Genomic DNA, 17,975 nt, shown 5'->3' with positions numbered 1-17,975 from the left:
TGTGGCGAATCTTTCTGACCTATCGAGTGTGTTCTATGTACATATAGGCTTCCTGTATGTACTACATCCATTGCATATTGTTGAAACAGGATTCATGACTGAAAAAAAAAAAAAAAAAAAAAAAAAAAAAAAAAATCCATATCCTTTCAAGTTGATGGGTAGATATAATACCTATATTAGTCTAAAAGATTCAAAAGATCTCTAAACATATACCTACTATCTATGTGTGTTATAGGTAAAGAATGGAATATTAAATAAGGAAATGAACCTTGGGGTAAATCAGTACAATGACGTGGGGGGAGAGTTAAACATGTGAGCTTAGATTTTCCCTCTAGTACTAATAAGTGTGCTAGTATTCGTACTATCTTTGGACTATCTTTGGACTATCTTTCGATCTTTGGACTAAATTAATCCCGCTTGGGCCTGGACTAACCTTGAACTTCGTTTGCTTTCCTGCTCTTTTATTTCTTTCATTTTCTCGCGTCTTCGCGTTTGACTCCGCAATGATCTAACATCCACCTCCCCAACAACTTCAGTTATGCTGATTTAGATTCTGAAATTTCCTCACCATGTTCGCCTCGCTGCTTCGTCCAAAGCGCCAGCGCGGGCAGATCGAGCAGTCCCCATTCTCGACCCCCACCCCGGGCTTTCGTGCCGCGCATAACAACTCGCGACGCGTCCCCGAGCCGATGAAAGTAGCGATGATGCGCCAGGGGTTCGCGAAATCGACCTAGAGGATATGGAACAGGGCTGGGACGAAGACGCAGGAGACGGACCACTGGAGTCTACTCCTCTATTGCCCATGTTCTCTGCGTCACATTTGGGTACGAAGAGATCTCTAGGATACGACGCATACGGCGAGCAATTGACCAACTGAATAGACGCACTGCCTGTTTACAACATCACCCACGCCATTCGTCCCCTGATCGCTTCCCGCTGCGAAACCACCTTAACATGGGACCAATTACGCTCGCCGCAGGTCTCCCAGTTCCTGATCAAACCGATCCTCCAAAAGATCATGTCGGCCCACTTTTCGCGCGCGACCCTCTATGCGTTGATGGCCAATTGTCTACAATTCGAGAGAGAAATACACCTAAGTCCGGGGAACAGCGGGGCAAATCAAACGCGGGCAATGGTCAGTGAGTTGTTAGCGATAAAACTATTGCGGGAATACTCGACCCGAGAATTGATTGATGCGCTGTCCTACGAGTTCTATCCACTCCAAGGCCAGGACCAATCCACGGCGCTAGTCACTGGACCCCAGCGGAAACGGGTGGTTGCTGCCCGTGTCTCATGCTTGGAGGTCGCTATTCGCTCGCAAGCCAAACGGTTTTTGGCCCATCCCGTCGTGGTGCAACAATTGGAGGCTATCTGGGCTGGGACAGTCGTCTTCCATTCTGCCGCCGACAATCTTCATCGTCCTGTGAACATGAACCAAGGTGGAAACCTGGACTATGGGACAACAATGGATCCCAATGGGGACATTGCAACCGAGTCCAGCAATAAGACACTCCGGCGATCAGTGACAATCTACAACCCCCGAGACGCATCTTTGTTCAAATTATCACGACTGAGAGTCCCGCGCTATCGACAGTTTCTTTCCACCTTGTCCTTTGCAGTACTCTTGGGCCTGTTCCTGGCTGTTCTGGAACAGCGAAGCCGCAGGATCACACCCCTCGAGATTGTATTCTGGTTTTGGAGTGCCGGATTCATGCTTGATGAGGTTGTTGGGTTCAATGAGCAAGGGTTTAGTCTTTATCTGATGAGCTTCTGGAATCTGTTTGATGTCGGGATTCTGCTGTTGCTCTTCGCATACTATTGCTTGAGGATATACGGTACATTCCTGACCTACCCTAGAAGTCAGTTCATCGCCGACCAAGCCGTAAGTCTTTCTATCTTTACGAAGGTTCATTTATCGGTACATGCTAATTCATTTCAGTTCGATGTTCTTACGGCTACAGCTCCCTTGTTATTTCCGAGGTTGTTCTCCATATTGGATCACTATCGCTACTTTTCCCAGCTCCTCATTGCTTTCCGAATAATGGCATCAGATCTGATTGCCGTTTTCGTGCTCATCGTCATTTCTTGCTCTGGCTTTTTTGTCTCTTTCTTATACTTTGGAGACAACAAGTCCCCCAATGTGGTGGCTTATGGTTTGTTCCAGATGCTAATGGGATTCACGCCAACTGCATGGGCAATGTGGGATGAATACAACTTTTTAGGGAAAACGATCCTGACAGTCTTCCTATTCATCTGTCATTTCGTCGTCGTTACTATCTTGATCACGGTTCTGACGAATTCCTTCATGAGGATTGTCCAGAACGCAAATCAGGAACATCAATTCTTGTTCGCTGTCAATACCATCTCGATGGTCAAATCTGATGCCTTGTTCTCCTACGTGGCTCCGACAAACGTCATTGCTTGGCTAGTGACACCATTCCGATACCTGATGCCGTTCCGTGAATTCATTCGCCTCAACCGGTATATTATCAAGATAACCCACTTACCCATATTGTTCACAATTTGCCTCTATGAGAAGACAATCCTCTGTTCTCGGGTCGTTCAGCCAATGGATCTAATTGAACCCACCTCACAAAATGAAACTCCAGCTCATGCCCAGAAATGGCAGCCCAGTAGATTCCGTGGTTTCAGCACCAGTGCATCGGTGTTTAGGCGAGAGCCATCTGTGGCAACATACCAGAAGGATCGAGCGTTGGCGGAAGTGTTTCGACGCCCATACAGTGACGATCGAATGCGAGGACCACCAAGCACTGTGCATGAACGCCAGACCAATAACGTCATCAAAGACTGGATGCAGGAGATTGGCTCTAGTCCGGCCAATGGACCCGATGATGGGGATTCCCTAGTTGCGGACCATCGTGGGGTGCACCGGCAACGACCCAATTTCCCGTTCCGGACTAGATTGGCAAACCAACCTCGAAACTTTACCGAAACGACTCGATCGGTAGCTTCGAATCCCGAGGACCGAACAAGTGTTGCAAGTCCAGTTATGCGGCCTCGGCGTACAAGACCCTCTGTCTCGCCCACTCAGAGACGGCACCTCTCCCATCATACAGACATGGAGGGTGATGATGAACTTACCAGCAACGATGATGACTCGAATGATGGCAAGCCCTCGGCCCAAGGGTCCACGGGTGAGGCAGCCGGCTCGGCTGGAGGCGCAGAGAAACCCTCGCCCAAGTTCTACAGCTCTCGCCCATCTACGGCAAGACTTATGTCGCGTCGCAGCAGCCCTACACGTCGTGTCAGACATACGCGGAATGCTTCTGGGGTCACTATGCTGTACAATCCCGTTGGATCTCCAAACGAAGAGACGGAAGGCCGGGTCACACCTACACGGCCAGATGCCGATTCTTCTGATGGAGAATCAGCCCCTGTGACCTCTACCTCGGTAGACCAAGGTACCATGAAGCGTCACGTTCTAGACGTACCTCGTCCTCGGAACCCTCCGATTGGACTGAACCATATGTCTGTTCCTGAGTTGGACAGTGTCTACCTATCTGATCGGCCCACAGGGACACGGCCTCGATCATCCCTTCTCTTCGATCTAGGATCTGACCTAGGCGACAACAAGGCCGTGGCAGATGGCTTCCCCGGTGCCCTTCCCTCTAGTTTCCAGACCCAACTAGGCTTTCCCCCACCCGTTATTCGTCGTGAAGCCCCAACCCAAACCCAAGACATGCTCAGCAAGTTGGTTCTAGCTCGCATGAACAACATCGAAGAAGGATTCCGTGAGGTGATCAAAGAGTTCAAAGATCTCCGCCGCAGCGAGTCCAGTCGCAGTCCAAGCCAACCCGATGAGTCCCGGGGGGCTACACGTGAGAAAAAGAAGCGTGACAAGAAAGACCCGAAGAAGAAAAGCATCAATTCGCCCGTGAGCCGGGCTGGCAGTGGTGGAAGCCCATTCAAAGGACACGGACCCGGTGATGATATTCTGCCGTCTACTTAATTGTTCAGCACATCCTGCCTTTTGGTGGTAACACCATGTAAAATCTCCTGTAAATTGATTGGGAGGCTCCTTTGCTTTACGGATATCTGTTTTTGTCCCTGGCGCGTTGGCTTTTTGTTTTTCGGATACCAGATACCATCTCATTCGGTGTACATAACGGCAAGGTTCAATATTCATCAATCCACACATAAGTACAATGAAAACTTGATATTCTAAACCTTCAATCCACCTCCATGCTTTATTTTCTCGTATAGTTCATGCTCCCAGACAGCATTTATCCCTTGGACACTTACGCTTCCTCTGGGCACTCGGTAACTATCACTTTCGAGGCGGGTGGGCAGTGTGTCCAGGTATTTCTCGCTCTGTTTGGTTGGAATCGCCACCCTGAAACGCTGATATCTCTTCCTTTGTATTGAGCGTGCCACGCTGTGGAGCTAGGAGGCGGAACATCAGAAATGTACCACTGACGACCCCGAAAACGCTTAATAGGGCGATATTGCGGGGTCTGATTTTCTTTTGTGTTAGTAGAGACGAACATGGACTCATTAGGCAGATACTGACTTCATCTGTTTCCGACCTTGATAAACGGCTTCTGTCATGGTAGCCATGATGGGATTGTAGATGGGGTTGTTTGGGGATAGCGCAAGTTGCTTGAGGAGATTCAATTCAATTGCTCAGAAGTGAAATAAAACTTCCCCAGTACGTATCTATAGAGTACAATAACCTTGTAAGAAGAAAAGAATGACATGGACATGAGCACATGGTGATTAATAGTATCCGCCACTTCTCGCGGGCTTTCCCGAAGTCATCTTGAACTACCCTCTCTTCTTCCTCGGTTATGTCTGGGATACCTTTTTCTTTTACTAGACTTTCTTTGTCGGGTTGTTCTAAGCTCCAGTTAACCAATACCTAGAGCAGTTATCTTTATATTGGTGTCTATCGAGATATATGCATGGTGTAGGTTCCCAAGGAAGACTTATACCCGTTCTTTAGACCTAGGAACCCCCATTGGCTTGTGATGAAAACTGGGAACAAGTTTATGCCAGTACCGCCAAATCAGGACCGTGGCAATGGTTGTTGGAACAGCAACCGCCCAATAAATCCAAAACTTGTTTGACATGCCCCAGCCATTGTCCCCACACTGGAAGAATGACATGCTAAAAATCGACGAGATAAAAGTAGGCGGGAGAAAGGTGAGTGTGACAAATGCGATCGTCTTCATGGCCGAACTGTCGATCTGTGCGGCACGACCTATCTCCACAGAGGTTTCCGCATTAGCCTGGGCGACAGTATTGAAGGCTAATTGGATCTCGTTCTGAAGCCGCTTCTCATTGGAAGATGAGCGTTGGCGTAGATTTGCGATATAGCCTCGAAAGAATTCTAGTTGATTACGGATGTCTTCGTCTGCGCCCAAGTATGACTCTTCCCGTTTTGATATCATATAAAGAGCGTAGTGGGTTAGGATAGTCTCAATATTCTGTACCGAGACATCCAGATTCTCGTTGACATGTATAGCGTGGCGGGCAATGTCGTGCATTCTCCTGTAATCTGGTCGTCGGGCTATAGCTGGATTTGTCTCTTTTTCAATCGCCCTCACTTGGTTCCGGATCGCCCAAACGGCGGCCTCTTCGAGGTTGGCTATAATCTCGAAGGCGTGCGAGTAGGGCCAAAATGGAATCCTCGACTGAGAGTGAGAAGGTGGTGAATTCGATAGCGACTGGAGAATTAACTCCTGTATGGACAGTGCCGGGTCGAAAAGAAACAGAATTGTCTGATTAGTGGAAGCTACCCATCGGGTGAAGATGTTCAGTTTGATCCAGTCGTACGTCAAGTTGGCTCGGACATGTTTTATTTCAAAGTATGCCCATGTATCTATACATCAAGTTAGTAAACTTTCGGTTCAGCCCTAGAGGTCCACCTAGTGGTCACTTACTAAAGCCTGTGACAACCCCTGCTTGACGGGTAGTTTCACAACCAAAATATCCATTAGACGTTTTGTAGGAAGTAGACCACCATTTTTCGGGCATTTGAAAGGTTTGGGTAAACGTAGTGCGACATCGCTGACATGTACGAATCTTGTTTGCGCTTGCGAATCTGTTGACCTTAGCAGTGCGAAGGGTAATAGGATAATATGAAAATATATGAAAACATAACAGAGATATTCAACTAACATCAAGCATATCTGAGCGTCCGGGGTGATGGAGGGGTTTCCGTAATGTGGGCTGAAGGATTCAGGATAAGCTTGACTTGTTTGCCAAGTCCCATCTTAAAAAGATTTCAGTTTGTTGTCCACGTATCCTTGGAGGAGATCTCAATACTAACCTTTTCCACACTGTGACAGTCTCAAGCTGGGACATGAGCAGTTGATTCCACTCATAGCAAAATAGGTTGTACTCCAGAATGTGGTTGAATCGAAGAATTGCAAATCGAAAGTACTAAATGGAGCACAGCCCCACGGATTCGTAACTAACTACATGTAACTAGCCTGAAATTTATTCAGCCTAACTCGACTACCTGAGAAAAAGCAAAGATATCCGGTATTAAGGGTATACAACATAGCAGTATTACCATTTTAGACCCATAAGTTTCACATGTTATATATGGAAAAGTTACGGACAAGTCCATATTTTGGGGGCTAGGTAATTCTTTTAATTCTTCTGGGATTTTAGGAAATCAGTAAAAGAATATATATCTACATATTGTATAGGAGGTGAAAGGATATATCTACAGGTGTATACACATATGTAGGTGAAAGATAACCAAGACCTTGTTTGTACTCCGTCGGGTACCTCTAGGCAGCAGAGCCTCATTCCCCATTTCTCCACAGCTCTCCCGCTTCTTCTTCTTCTTCTTCATCTTCATCTTCGTCTTCATCTTCGTCTTATTCTTATTCTTAGGTAGCGAACTATGATTATAACATTCCTACTCTTAACTTAACTATTACTTTATTCTCTAGTCATTTGCATCTTCATCTCATCTCCTTCATAATACTGGCCTCTTGAACCTCAGTCCAAAATGGAGCTGCCTCATCGCCCTTCAAACTACACACCTCGAGAAACTGAAAATGTTCAGCTCCTACGGCAGCAACAGGAACCGAATAGTGACATTAAAAGAGATTCTGGCCCCATCTCAACCTTTACAAGCACCCCCGATACCCCCACGGTGCTTCCAAAAAGTCACTCGGATTCTCAGGAATCACTTTTAAACCTTACAACAATGCCATTTCTACTTCTTCTCCATGGCGCAGATACCATGGTGTTCATTGACCCTTCTCCGGAGATGATTCGATCCAAGTTGCCTCTTTCCCCACAAACAGTTCCCCATCGCATTCACAGCGAGAAATTATTGGCTACAGGCTCAGCCTACTTCAAACGACTCTTCAATCCACAAATGCAGACCCGGGTCCGAAAGCGACGCGGATTGACTGGCAAACTTCCAGATGGGATTCGATACGTTTTAGACCTCACACCCCCAACCCTAGAAGAAGATGCAGTTATCTTCCTAACCGAGCTTTCCTGCCCTTTGAGCGTGAGGACATGGGCCTCAAAACAGAATATCTGGAGCCTGCCATCGTCTTGTGTTGGGGGACAAGATTATTTAGAACCTTTTGAGCAGCCCACACAATCCCCTACAGCATCGCCTGGGCCCGGGGCCGATACCGATGTCCACCACCTTGAATATTCGCAAAATGACCGGATTGAAGCTGAAGTCGACTCGCAGGACCAATTTTCGGCATCACCGCCTGAAACAGTAGAACAGGCAGGCTTGCCGGTGGAATACTCAGCCTCCCGTCATCGTGAAGGCATTGAGCACATTCTTCACGTTCTGGAAGGACTAAACCCTAGAATAGACACTCCTTGCAAGATGTGGACCTTTTTTGCCCTCGCCAAAATATTTGACGTGGCTACAGTGCCGGCCATCTGCGACCACATCATCTCGTGGTTCTATGAACTCAACAACACTCGGTTCATCGAACTTCATCCCGAGGTGACATATCGAGTGGCATGTGGTATCGAATCGCCCTGCCTCTGTCGAGACGCCTTTGTCAAAATGGTTGGGGATGAAGCCCTGTTGTACCTGATTCGGGCCACACGATTCAAGCCAATCGGGTCCATGGAAAGCTTGGTGCGGAGCCGAATTTCTGATATTCTAGACGACACCGAGGTGCAGCGTATCGAGTATGCCAGCAAGAGTTTCGGCGACTACGTTGTTCGGTGCTTCTTACAGTTGACCGGGAATGAAATGCCCTGGTTGGCATGCATTGTTGAGTTCCAGAAGCTTACCCGCCATGTTCAACTTTATCCTGCAGATCAAGGAATCATATGTCAACTAGTCACGACGCTGAAGGAATTCATTCGAGACCGCATCTATGGGGCTTTGATCAAGGGAAGAGACACAAATCGCTCATTCCATGTGGCTCCAAACTTGGTGAGATCCGAAAACCCATACCACCGATGGGGCATAGACAAGGGATTTGTTCTTCAGCGATTAATCGGGCAAAACTTCTGGAATGCGCTAGTATCGCTGGATCTCTATCAAGATGAAGCACCTCGTCTAGAGTCCCATTCTTCCATAGCGGAAATCGGCAATGGCTCCCTTGCCTTTGGTACTGAAACCGCAGCAAGAATTCGCCAGGTGTCTCTTGGTGAAATTCGCCAGATGAGTCATGTGTTCAACCAAGCGGTTAGGACCAGAGCTCAGGCTCGTCACGAGGAAGAAACTCTGGCTGCGCGACATGCGGGTGGGCATGTTAAGATGGAGATGGCCATTAACGTGCGGAAGTCACAATCCGGAAATGATGTTGACAGCACCTACAACAGCGGCCCTTTCCTCAGTCCCATCCCTGCTCCCACCCCCACCCCGTGCCTTCCGCCTGTATCTCCAATGCCACCCAAGACAGATATTTCAGCGGAAATGTTTGACGAAAGGACATTCAAAAATGAGGTTTACTCTTTCTTGAGACAATACGCACTCGAGATGCTGCTGCAATCTAGCCCACCCACATGCATGCGACACCAAATCACAGATACCCTAGGCTGCCTCACATACAATGAATTCCAATATCTACCTCTATGGGCGGGCGGCAATGACGATGAAACGGGTGGTGTTTTCACCGACTTGATCATTCCCGCCATGGACTTCGGTGGATTCTCAGCTCCTGGACCCGCCGTACACACTGGCAGTGTCGCCTCCGCCAACGATTCTTTCAGCGAGATCGTGGCTAGTGACACCCATAGTACCATTTATGGTGCATCTCACAACGCCACTTACAGTCACGCGTCGGATATCATGTCCGTGGACTCTACCGACTATTCCCAGTTTAGACTCAAACATGAGAATCATGAGAGTCAGGATAAGGCGCAGTCGGATACTTACATGGAGGTTACCGAGTATGATGATGAGGTATCATCCCTGGATCTTGGTCTGACTACCGACGATGGTGAAAACGGATCACAGAGTGATGGCACCATCACCATGGATATGGGATCACCTGGGCCTTCTTTTACTGGTATTTCCGAGGATATCAAAATAGACAAGGTGGAGGGTGAAGGTAATGAGACTGAGTTTGAATTCGTCGATGTCTAGAACTATGTTTAAAATGCCCTGCTGATTTACTTTCTTTTATCTTTTTTTCTTTTTGGTTGGAATTAGAAAAGCATAATGTTTGCATGAGAAATAGCATCGCTCAGAATGGAATATCAGTTACTTCTCTCTTTGTACCGTCCAGGCATTTAATATGAGGTAGCTATGCCATCCATAGTATTCAACCTATAACAGCTACACATCGTATTTCATGGAGAAGTACTATGCACTACATCCAAACCCGTTCTCACGCGATTGATCTGTATGAGATATTTTAGAACAAATTTCCAGCATCATCTAGCTAGCTGCAATTTCATGCTGCGGCGCGATGTAAACTTGAAACTTGAATTTCGCAATGCGGAAACTACCGCAAAAGGCCTCTATTCTCACACAGTATTTACTTCTAATATTGCGTTTCCTTGAGAAACTGGCGAGGGATTGAGATGGAGCCTTGGAAAACTGATGAAACCAAAAGCTGTGTCGGGACATTGAGCGTCATGCTCAAGTGAGGTTTGCCGATCCTCACTCTCAAGCTCCAACTATGAAGTCATCTCCAACCTATGCGCAACAATAATAAATCCATCATCGTCACCGGATTGGCTGGGGCTCATCGCAAGTGAGATAGGCCAGCTACATCGTATCAGGCCTATGGAGTACCATCAAAGGCTACTAGACTTCAAAAACATCGATACTGTATTCCTGGCCCAAGTTCTGCGTGATAGCTTATTCCGTCAAGAACAACGATCCCGAGTAGGGTTAAACAGGAGAGGTCGTAGCGCGAGAGGGCTCAGTGGAAGGGGCGAGGGAGGTAGGTTCTGGTGATGAGCCATCTGAGACAAGGTCAGATGTGGTGACGATAGTGCCTACAAGGCCGCGGAGCAATCGAGCATCGAAGCAGATCGTTCGAGTATGAGGTGCCATGATAGTAGCTGCAAATAAGAGACTTTAGAAAAGCAAGATAGCTTCAAACCATAGGTATCCAGCTTGGAGGAAGAAGAGTGATGCTTAATTATATAGGATTCACTATATAGGTATAGGGACTTCTAAAGTGAATTGAATCTGAACTGAATCTGAACTGAATTGAATCTGACAGAACGTTTTCTGCCCTGCACCTACAGAGCACAAAATCCGTCCTCCCTTACTCCTTGATACCCTCCAGAGGACCGACTCGTATCGCCTTAGGACGTTATCCCTTTGATGGAAGATGATATCTTGTTCCTACGTTCATTGGATTTCACGGTTGATTTCGATGACTCCTTGATTCAACACAGCTTTGAACCCCGTAATATAGACTTGACTTCTATATCCCAAAGTCTTCCAAGGCCCTGGTTGAATGCATCGATTCCATGCCTATTTTCATTTGGGGGTCGTTCTCTTGGAGCTTTCGTACTGAGAAGTGTTTGAGGATCTAAAACCGAAGCTGAAAGAAATACTGCTATCCTTAAATTAGAAATACAGAAAATGGATGTCAGATTTAATAGTCTATATATGTAGAAGCCAGCTGTCTTAACTCTTTAAACTCAACTCAACTTGCATTATGCACCTCGACTTCTCATTTGGCCTCGCCTCATAATTGAGCTCTAGAAAACTTAGAACCATTTGCGATATCACTCGTGAGCATATTTGTCCGTTTGATCAACCCTCCCAGTCCGACGATTGGGGGGGGGGCAATCGTCCGTGATATACCAATTGTTTTCTCACTCAACTTCTTTCAATCTCGCATTTTTTTTTAACCAAGCTACCCTCATTCTGAACCACCATGCCGTATCCGAAGTCGTCAAAGAAGGACCATCGATATGACAGGGCAAAGAGCCCAAGGTCAACCCAGCCCCCAAAGGCCCCGGAGCCTAACTCTACCGCTAAATACTTGCCAGTGTCGAGGAATGACCCCATCTGCCGAGAGTGGCCATCTCTCCTCCGTAAAATTGTCCGAAAGATTGATCACACTGGAGTGTGCATTATCACGTGTGTTTTACGGAAGAAAGGTCTCGACCCGGGGTTCACAACCACCGTACTCGTCGTCTGTAATTCTTCGAGCCCCCCAAGCCATCGATGCACCTCGACTGCCCAGATCAGAGCACTCCTCGACAAAATTCGCCTGTCAAGTGTGGCAGTCGAGTTTGTCCATGGGGACTTTACTCGGGGAGCCTCAGCTATCGATAACGAACAGCTTGACCGACGTGTTCTCCACCAACCGTCCATGATCAGCCAAAGTCACCGAGAGGCAAGAATGGTTCAGGAACGCTCGGCGGGTTTCTAGAGCTTAAGCTACCGGGTCAATCTGACTACAAGACCTTGGGCCTCACCTGTTTCCACTGCGTGAACCCTAGTGAGAATGGTCTGCGCCCCGACCTCGTCACAAGGGTGCGGAAGTGGCGCGAAAATGGGATTAAACCAGATGACGACCTCAGAAGAGAACTTCAGATGGAACACCCGAGTTCCATGGCAATTGAAGACAGGATTGTTTCCCTTAAAGACGAAATTCGAGCAATAGAAACAGACAAGGAATATGTCCAATTCCGCGAATTGGAGGGCGAGGATATCGAGTTCGTATTCGGCCGGACTGCAGCGCGAACCTTTACCAGAATGAAGGATACGCTGTCCGATCTCAACGACTTTCTTGATGAAATCCAAACCTTCAAAAACGACAACCGTGCGGCTTTCGGACACGTGTACGCGGCATCAGGTTTTCGAACAACACCTCCAGTCCCCGGAAGGCCCACATCAAACCTCGATTGGGCACTTATTGAAGTTCCAGACGACCGGATAGGGCAAAATGTGGTAAGATTTTTCTTCTTCGGCATCCTTTTTCAGAGTGGTTTTGTCTGAAGCACATGCTAACATCATCTCTTCCTCAGACACCCGACGGTTATGATCTAAGGGACTCCCCAATACCTGAAAGCCTTGAAGGAGTGCAGCTCTTCATTCACGGTCAACGGTCTGGATATCGAAAGGGAACAAAGAGCCCCCTCAGGTCAGCCATTCTCAACCATGCAATCCAGGATGGAGTAGAGATCAACCGAACCACGTTTGAACATTGCATCCACCCGCTGCACACCCCTGAGTACTCCCATAAGGGTGATTCGGGTTCGCTCGTATTCACTATGTCCCATGTGGTTGTCGGCATGCTTTTCGCCGGTGGTGTTAACCACATGATGTCCTACTTCACCCCAATGGAAGTTCTCATAGAGGATATAAAAAACATCACAAAAGCCACTGATGTTCGGCTTAAGATGAACCGCCCTGGAACTTCTTCCTAGGACATCGACATCTTCTCTTCCATTCGTTTTCATCAAATTGTTTTATTGTGACCCGGTTCGCCGGCTACTGACTCAGCACACTATGCTGATGTCAGCCATCCCCTAGCTTTCGGTGCTTACATGGGCTGAGCGTCTGTCTCTTTTATCTATTCGTTCTTTGTTTATTTGTTCTTTGTTCTTTGCCTTTTTTCCGCATTTAGACTTCTGTGGTCCTCATCTACCCTGATTAATATTTAATCAGTTAGTTGGATCAAATGAATGAAACGGCAAAATCTCCATAGCTTTTGCATTTAGTCTGTTTTAGCAATAGGTTACCTAGGTATCCATAAGATCGTAGTTTTAGCAATAACTAGTGAGTCACATAGTGCCAGTCTGATTATTCCTTGATACTAGGCAGTTTTTCCCAGCCCGCAACTTGCTTGTCCCGATCATGTCCTCCCGAGGCCAGGTCCTGGTCGGCTATTTTAACCCCGGAAGTTTTTGCCGCCCTTCATGATGGTGACCCCAACCATAGGGAGATTCATGTCATCCAGAATCTCCACAATATGATCCCTTGTACCGCGCCAGTCTCGATCGCTATCGTATTCTACATCCATGCTCACAGTAAGCGGGAGATTCTCTCTGCTATCAGTGTTCCCCTCACGGATTATGCCAAGACGGACCATTCCCGTAACATCAACTTCATCGTGTATCCTGAGAAGTAAATCAATGTTGACTGGCCAAACGCGGTCAGTCCTTTGCATTGACCACACGAAAGTTGGCTTGATCTCGAATTCCGATATCTCAACATTGACTTTTCCAAGGCCGACATTGGATAAGTGAGTCCAGATTTGGCGGCATGCCTGGACCCAAGAGTCATCGAAGGTGTCACGAGTTGCAGAGAAAATCAAAGTTGGCAAGTAGTTGAACCGATTGAAAAGCTTGTACTCGCAATTTCTGAGCCTCATTGAGAGTGGGTGGACTCCGTGTTCAGCGAGAATTGACATTATTGGTTGGACAACCGTACAATCCTCGAGAATGTCATGAAGGGGATCATTAATTTTCAATCTGTTTGTGTCAACGGGCAAAGGGAAAAGGTATGGCCCTCCGGCCCGTCTGGCTTCGTTGATAAATCCATCCGGTTCAACATGCCACCTGCCAGTGTCATCATTCCTATCACAGCTGGTCCGAGTGCGACAGCCATTTTGAACAGGAGAAGCATATGCACAAATTGATTGAGAGCCTTGGGGGATCCTTGGTTCATCTTCATCGTCTTCATCGGTGTCGAGGGGGACTTGGAATGCCGTACTAGTTGAACTAGCGGGTGAGATAGAGCGGGGGGAAACTGGGGAGGTTGTCGTGGAACCCTGAGAGGACGAGTCAGAGCCATCGTGACGGAAAGAATCCGGAGTGCCGCTCCTCTCAACGTCAGGGTTTATCTGAATGCCAGCACCAGACACAGCGCCGGAATCTTCGGCGCTGGAGTTATTAGGGGAGGCTTTGTCAGAGTAATTCTCATTCATAGCAGTGGGGTTCCCCAAAATAACGGTTTCGCCGTCGGAATCAGACCGAGAAGATGTGTCACACAGGGTGCTTGGTTGAGTATTTTGGTTTTCCTTGGAGCTATCCTCGGGCAAATGGCTTGTTTTCAAGACGTTGCTGTCTGGAAAGGTCGTGTGAACACTGTTGGGGGATGAGCTATTAGGCGAGGACGAGTCGGAACTGTTAGGAGACGAATCATGGAACTTGATAGCGCTACCATTGTCAGGGACCTCATGAGAGTATGAGTCGGACTTGGTCTTGGTTTCAACGTCCAGGCTGGCTGCGGCGGGAACATCAGACATGTCACCAAGCCGAGGCTCGTGATTCTCGTGGAGAGGCTTGTCACACATAGTGATAGGCGGAGTTTCAGATCTGGGTTCAGTGGATGTCTCGGCCATGGTGATGGTTCGAAGGTGCGAAGCTATCAGTGGAAAGTAAAGGTGCAGGCCAAAGAGTTGATGAAATAAAAGACTGGAGGTGCTAATTTGTCCACCTTGGCAAAATATTGATGAAAGAATTTGCCAAATCTGATGGAGGAGTTGGGAACGGATAAAAAGAGGTGACCTTAGATGGGTCCTGAAGGTGGAGTCGTGATATGCGGCAGTGCGGCAGTGCGGCTCAGAGTGATTGGCAAACTTTAAAAAGCCTCAGTGAACGAAAAGTGAGGACTGTACTGTACAGAGTAATCAAGAAAGATGAACAATAAAGCAAAACTAGCAGTAAATTCAAATAGATTTAGGGGATTGGTACAAGTTAAACGGCTTAATCGTAAATATCTAGTATAAGGATTTAATAACTAGTTAGTAAGTAAGCTAAGTAAGCTAGCTACATAAACTATGGCACACCTTCCACCAGAATTAGCATAACGCTTGGCAAATGAGATGGACTCTGGCCCAAATATAAGAATAGTGTCTTGCCATATATAACTGACCTCGACGCGGTATATACATCACTAACAGAAGAAAAGTTCCAAAATGAGGCTCTCTCTCCTTTGGAAGAGGACTTGAAATTTTACTGCAATATAACGTCAATAGAGGATTGTATATAACGTTTCCGTTTTCATAGAATATTACCAGGATACGCAAGAAATAATGATTCTAAATGGTGTTTCAATGATTTTCATAGAGTCAGTAACAACCTTGGAAGCCTATAACTAATTAACCGACCCAGGGCCCGGGCCCGGGCGCGAGGTGGGCTGACTCAGCGGATGGCGCAGTGGACCTGGGCAGGCCTACCACCATGCAAGGTTCTCCAGCTTTCAAGATCTTTCAAATAACTGAGCTTCTATATCTGGGTTCTACAAGCGCCTGAAAACTACAAGTTCTTCTGTCACTTTTACTTGGACCTCTTTTCTGCAACGTTCCTTCTATCTTTGACCTCACGGCCACTGAACTATGGCTTCATCCTCCAAGACGAGCTCTTTGCTCTAGTAAGTCTTGCCGTCCGACATCTAAGTAATCAAGAAAACTGTTCCCAGACTAACAACGTAATCAACTCCAGCTCTTGCATCGCGCATCGCACTACCATTCTGGCCGAGCACTCCTCGCCGGGCAGTTCATCGAGCGCCGCCTCGTCACTAGCCTCCATCATCCTCCCAAAGATCACACATGACAAGCCACAAAAGCTCACCTTCACCCATGAACGGCTCTTTGTCCATTACATCGCCGACTCTCCAAAGGGCCACCAATCCGACGATGCCAACCTCGCAGAGCCCAACTCACACGCCCCCCTGAGTTTCGTGGTAGTTGCATCGGCAGAGCAAGGCCGCCGCATCCCATTCGCCTACCTCCTAGAAATGAAGCGCAAGTTCCTGACCACCTACGAACCATCCACAACCGAGTTCGGCTCACTGCCCGCCTACGGCTGCGCTGCCTTCAACAATGACCTGCGCTCTCTCCTACAAGCCTACAACACCGCCCCGCCAGCAGACTCGCTTGCGTCAGCCCGACGCGAGATTGACAGCGTCCGGGATATAATGACTGAGAATATCGAGCGGGTCCTGGAGCGCGGCGAGCGCATCGATCTGCTGGTTGACAAGACTGATCGACTTGGCGGGAGTGCACATGATTTCCGGATCCGTAGCCGGGGACTGCGGAGACGGATGTGGTGGAAGAATACTAAGTTGATGATTATGATGGTGGTCGTCGTTATCTTCTTGCTATATCTGTTCATTGGTATGGGATGTGGACTACCTGCATGGGGGAAGTGTGTTGGACACTAGCACAGTTTCAAGGTGGCTAGTCGACCATTTCAGCGAGCGTGCTTTTTTTGCTTATTCTTTTTTTTTTTTTTTCGAATATCCAGTTTCTGGGGTTGCTTCGGTTTCCGACTTTCTCATGAGACACGATGCGATGGTTATCTACTTTCTTACCTTTTCGGACTTTGCTCTGCTTTTACTCGTTGGGTCATTTTCCTACTCAGATCTGTATATTAAAGCTAACTATCTGTTTTGTATTCTTTATGATATCGAATTACGCATATATTTTATATAACTCAGTTATAACGTATTTCACTATGTACCGAGCTGCGCATACCACCGAGCTACTACTAATTTCAAGTATAAATATCTCAACCAAAACTCCATTGAACTAAATACACTAAATTCATTTATCTAGCCCTAAATATTTCATGGGTGGTTGGTGTTCAATTGGTTTTCGGTTCTGAGTCCACTGCGCATCCCGACAGATATATTTCCGATCCAGCCTTGATATGTATCTACACATGTAGTGCTTTGTGCAAGTCAAATAACTAAATTTAATGCCCAAGTTGTCAAAAGTCCCATGATTTACCCCAGTGCACATATGGCCAGAGAGAAAAACTACTAGCTAGCATCGAGGGCGCATTTCAACGTCAATGTTGTTCATCTCCATAGCCATTATAATTTGCCTCTCTGTCCAATATACAGTCAACCGAAGGAATGATATAACTACGTAAGATACACAAATGTGAGGAAAACCCAGAGGAAATACGAAAAAAAAAAAAGTTAATCAATTGATTGATAGAAATTATCCAAATATCCACCCCCACATCGAAGATATAGAGCCAATTCCTACAGTCTACAGCCTATAGTTATACCCCATCTTGGAGTGAGATATGTACCTCACCATCAAACCCACTTCGTCCTTGCCCGAAAGCGTCAGAGTGAGTCTGCAGGTAAGACAAAGTCTACCAGCTTCCCAGTAGCCCTGTAAATTGTCTACGCCAAGTGTTTACCTCTTCAACCATAGGGTCCGTCCTAAAAGGCGCGGGATTGACGAGGAGATATATCAGGCGACACCTCTAGTTTCCAATAGGGAGGAATTGGAAATAGAAATGAGTGGAAAAAGGTCGCTACGGAACCGAGCAAGCGAAGAAAAAGAAATGCGAGGCCGAACGAGCTGCAAACTGGACACAGAACGAAATGACCTGAAGATTGAGCTGTAGCATTCGACGGACATTCCTATATGCACGGGAGACAGAAGGAAGAAGAACACCGGCTGCGCAAAGTGAATTGCCTTGCGAGCACCGACTCCGGATAGAAGAAAAAGGAAAATTTTGTTCATTTTTCATTCATCGCAATGCACCTGGTTTCAGAAACTTTACCCTGATCATAGCAGGTTGGAAACTCCGTTTCTCAGAGTCCTTCAAGTGAACCCGCGCCG

General features: G+C 47.1%; 7 protein-coding genes across 7 annotated transcripts; 5 read left to right on the top strand and 2 right to left on the bottom strand.

Annotated features, from left to right (window-relative positions):
• Positions 1-569: 569 nt before the first annotated feature.
• On the top strand, positions 570-3,970 carry N7516_000709 (ion transporter; the record flags this gene model as incomplete). Its single annotated transcript, XM_057213431.1, has 4 exons — positions 570-695; positions 749-824; positions 882-1,882; positions 1,940-3,970. The coding sequence occupies 4 exons, from the start codon at positions 570-572 to the stop codon at positions 3,968-3,970; spliced, it is 3,234 nt and encodes a 1,077-aa protein (XP_057075314.1).
• A 976-nt stretch (positions 3,971-4,946) lies between these two features.
• N7516_000708 (uncharacterized protein) lies at positions 4,947-5,997 on the bottom strand (the record flags this gene model as incomplete). The annotated part of the gene is made up of 2 exons (XM_057213430.1): positions 4,947-5,842; positions 5,904-5,997. 2 exons carry the CDS (start codon positions 5,995-5,997, stop codon positions 4,947-4,949), a joined length of 990 nt encoding a protein of 329 aa, XP_057075313.1.
• Positions 5,998-6,985: 988 nt separating this feature from the next.
• On the top strand, positions 6,986-9,556 carry N7516_000707 (uncharacterized protein; the record flags this gene model as incomplete). The annotated part of the gene is made up of 1 exon (XM_057213429.1): positions 6,986-9,556. One exon carries the CDS (start codon positions 6,986-6,988, stop codon positions 9,554-9,556), a length of 2,571 nt encoding a protein of 856 aa, XP_057075312.1.
• A 221-nt stretch (positions 9,557-9,777) lies between these two features.
• N7516_000706 (uncharacterized protein) lies at positions 9,778-10,375 on the top strand (the record flags this gene model as incomplete). The annotated part of the gene is given in 3 exon segments (XM_057213428.1): positions 9,778-9,815; positions 9,832-9,966; positions 10,060-10,375. 3 exon segments carry the CDS (start codon positions 9,778-9,780, stop codon positions 10,373-10,375), a joined length of 489 nt encoding a protein of 162 aa, XP_057075311.1.
• A 937-nt stretch (positions 10,376-11,312) lies between these two features.
• Positions 11,313-12,813, top strand: N7516_000705 (uncharacterized protein; the record flags this gene model as incomplete). Its single annotated transcript, XM_057213427.1, has 3 exons — positions 11,313-11,766; positions 11,814-12,334; positions 12,412-12,813. 3 exons carry the CDS (start codon positions 11,313-11,315, stop codon positions 12,811-12,813), a joined length of 1,377 nt encoding a protein of 458 aa, XP_057075310.1.
• A 464-nt stretch (positions 12,814-13,277) lies between these two features.
• N7516_000704 (uncharacterized protein) lies at positions 13,278-14,732 on the bottom strand (the record flags this gene model as incomplete). Its single annotated transcript, XM_057213426.1, has 1 exon — positions 13,278-14,732. The coding sequence occupies one exon, from the start codon at positions 14,730-14,732 to the stop codon at positions 13,278-13,280; it is 1,455 nt and encodes a 484-aa protein (XP_057075309.1).
• A 996-nt stretch (positions 14,733-15,728) lies between these two features.
• On the top strand, positions 15,729-16,555 carry N7516_000703 (synaptobrevin family protein; the record flags this gene model as incomplete). The annotated part of the gene is made up of 2 exons (XM_057213425.1): positions 15,729-15,763; positions 15,835-16,555. The coding sequence occupies 2 exons, from the start codon at positions 15,729-15,731 to the stop codon at positions 16,553-16,555; spliced, it is 756 nt and encodes a 251-aa protein (XP_057075308.1).
• Positions 16,556-17,975: the final 1,420 nt, after the last annotated feature.

Source organism: Penicillium verrucosum (assembly GCF_028828655.1).
Source record: "Penicillium verrucosum strain IBT 35672 chromosome Unknown utg000001l_segment0_segment0, whole genome shotgun sequence".
NCBI classification, from domain to species: domain Eukaryota; kingdom Fungi; phylum Ascomycota; class Eurotiomycetes; order Eurotiales; family Aspergillaceae; genus Penicillium; species Penicillium verrucosum.
The sequence above is the reverse complement of the archived record's forward strand: the minus strand, read 5'-3'. Positions and strand labels throughout refer to the sequence as shown.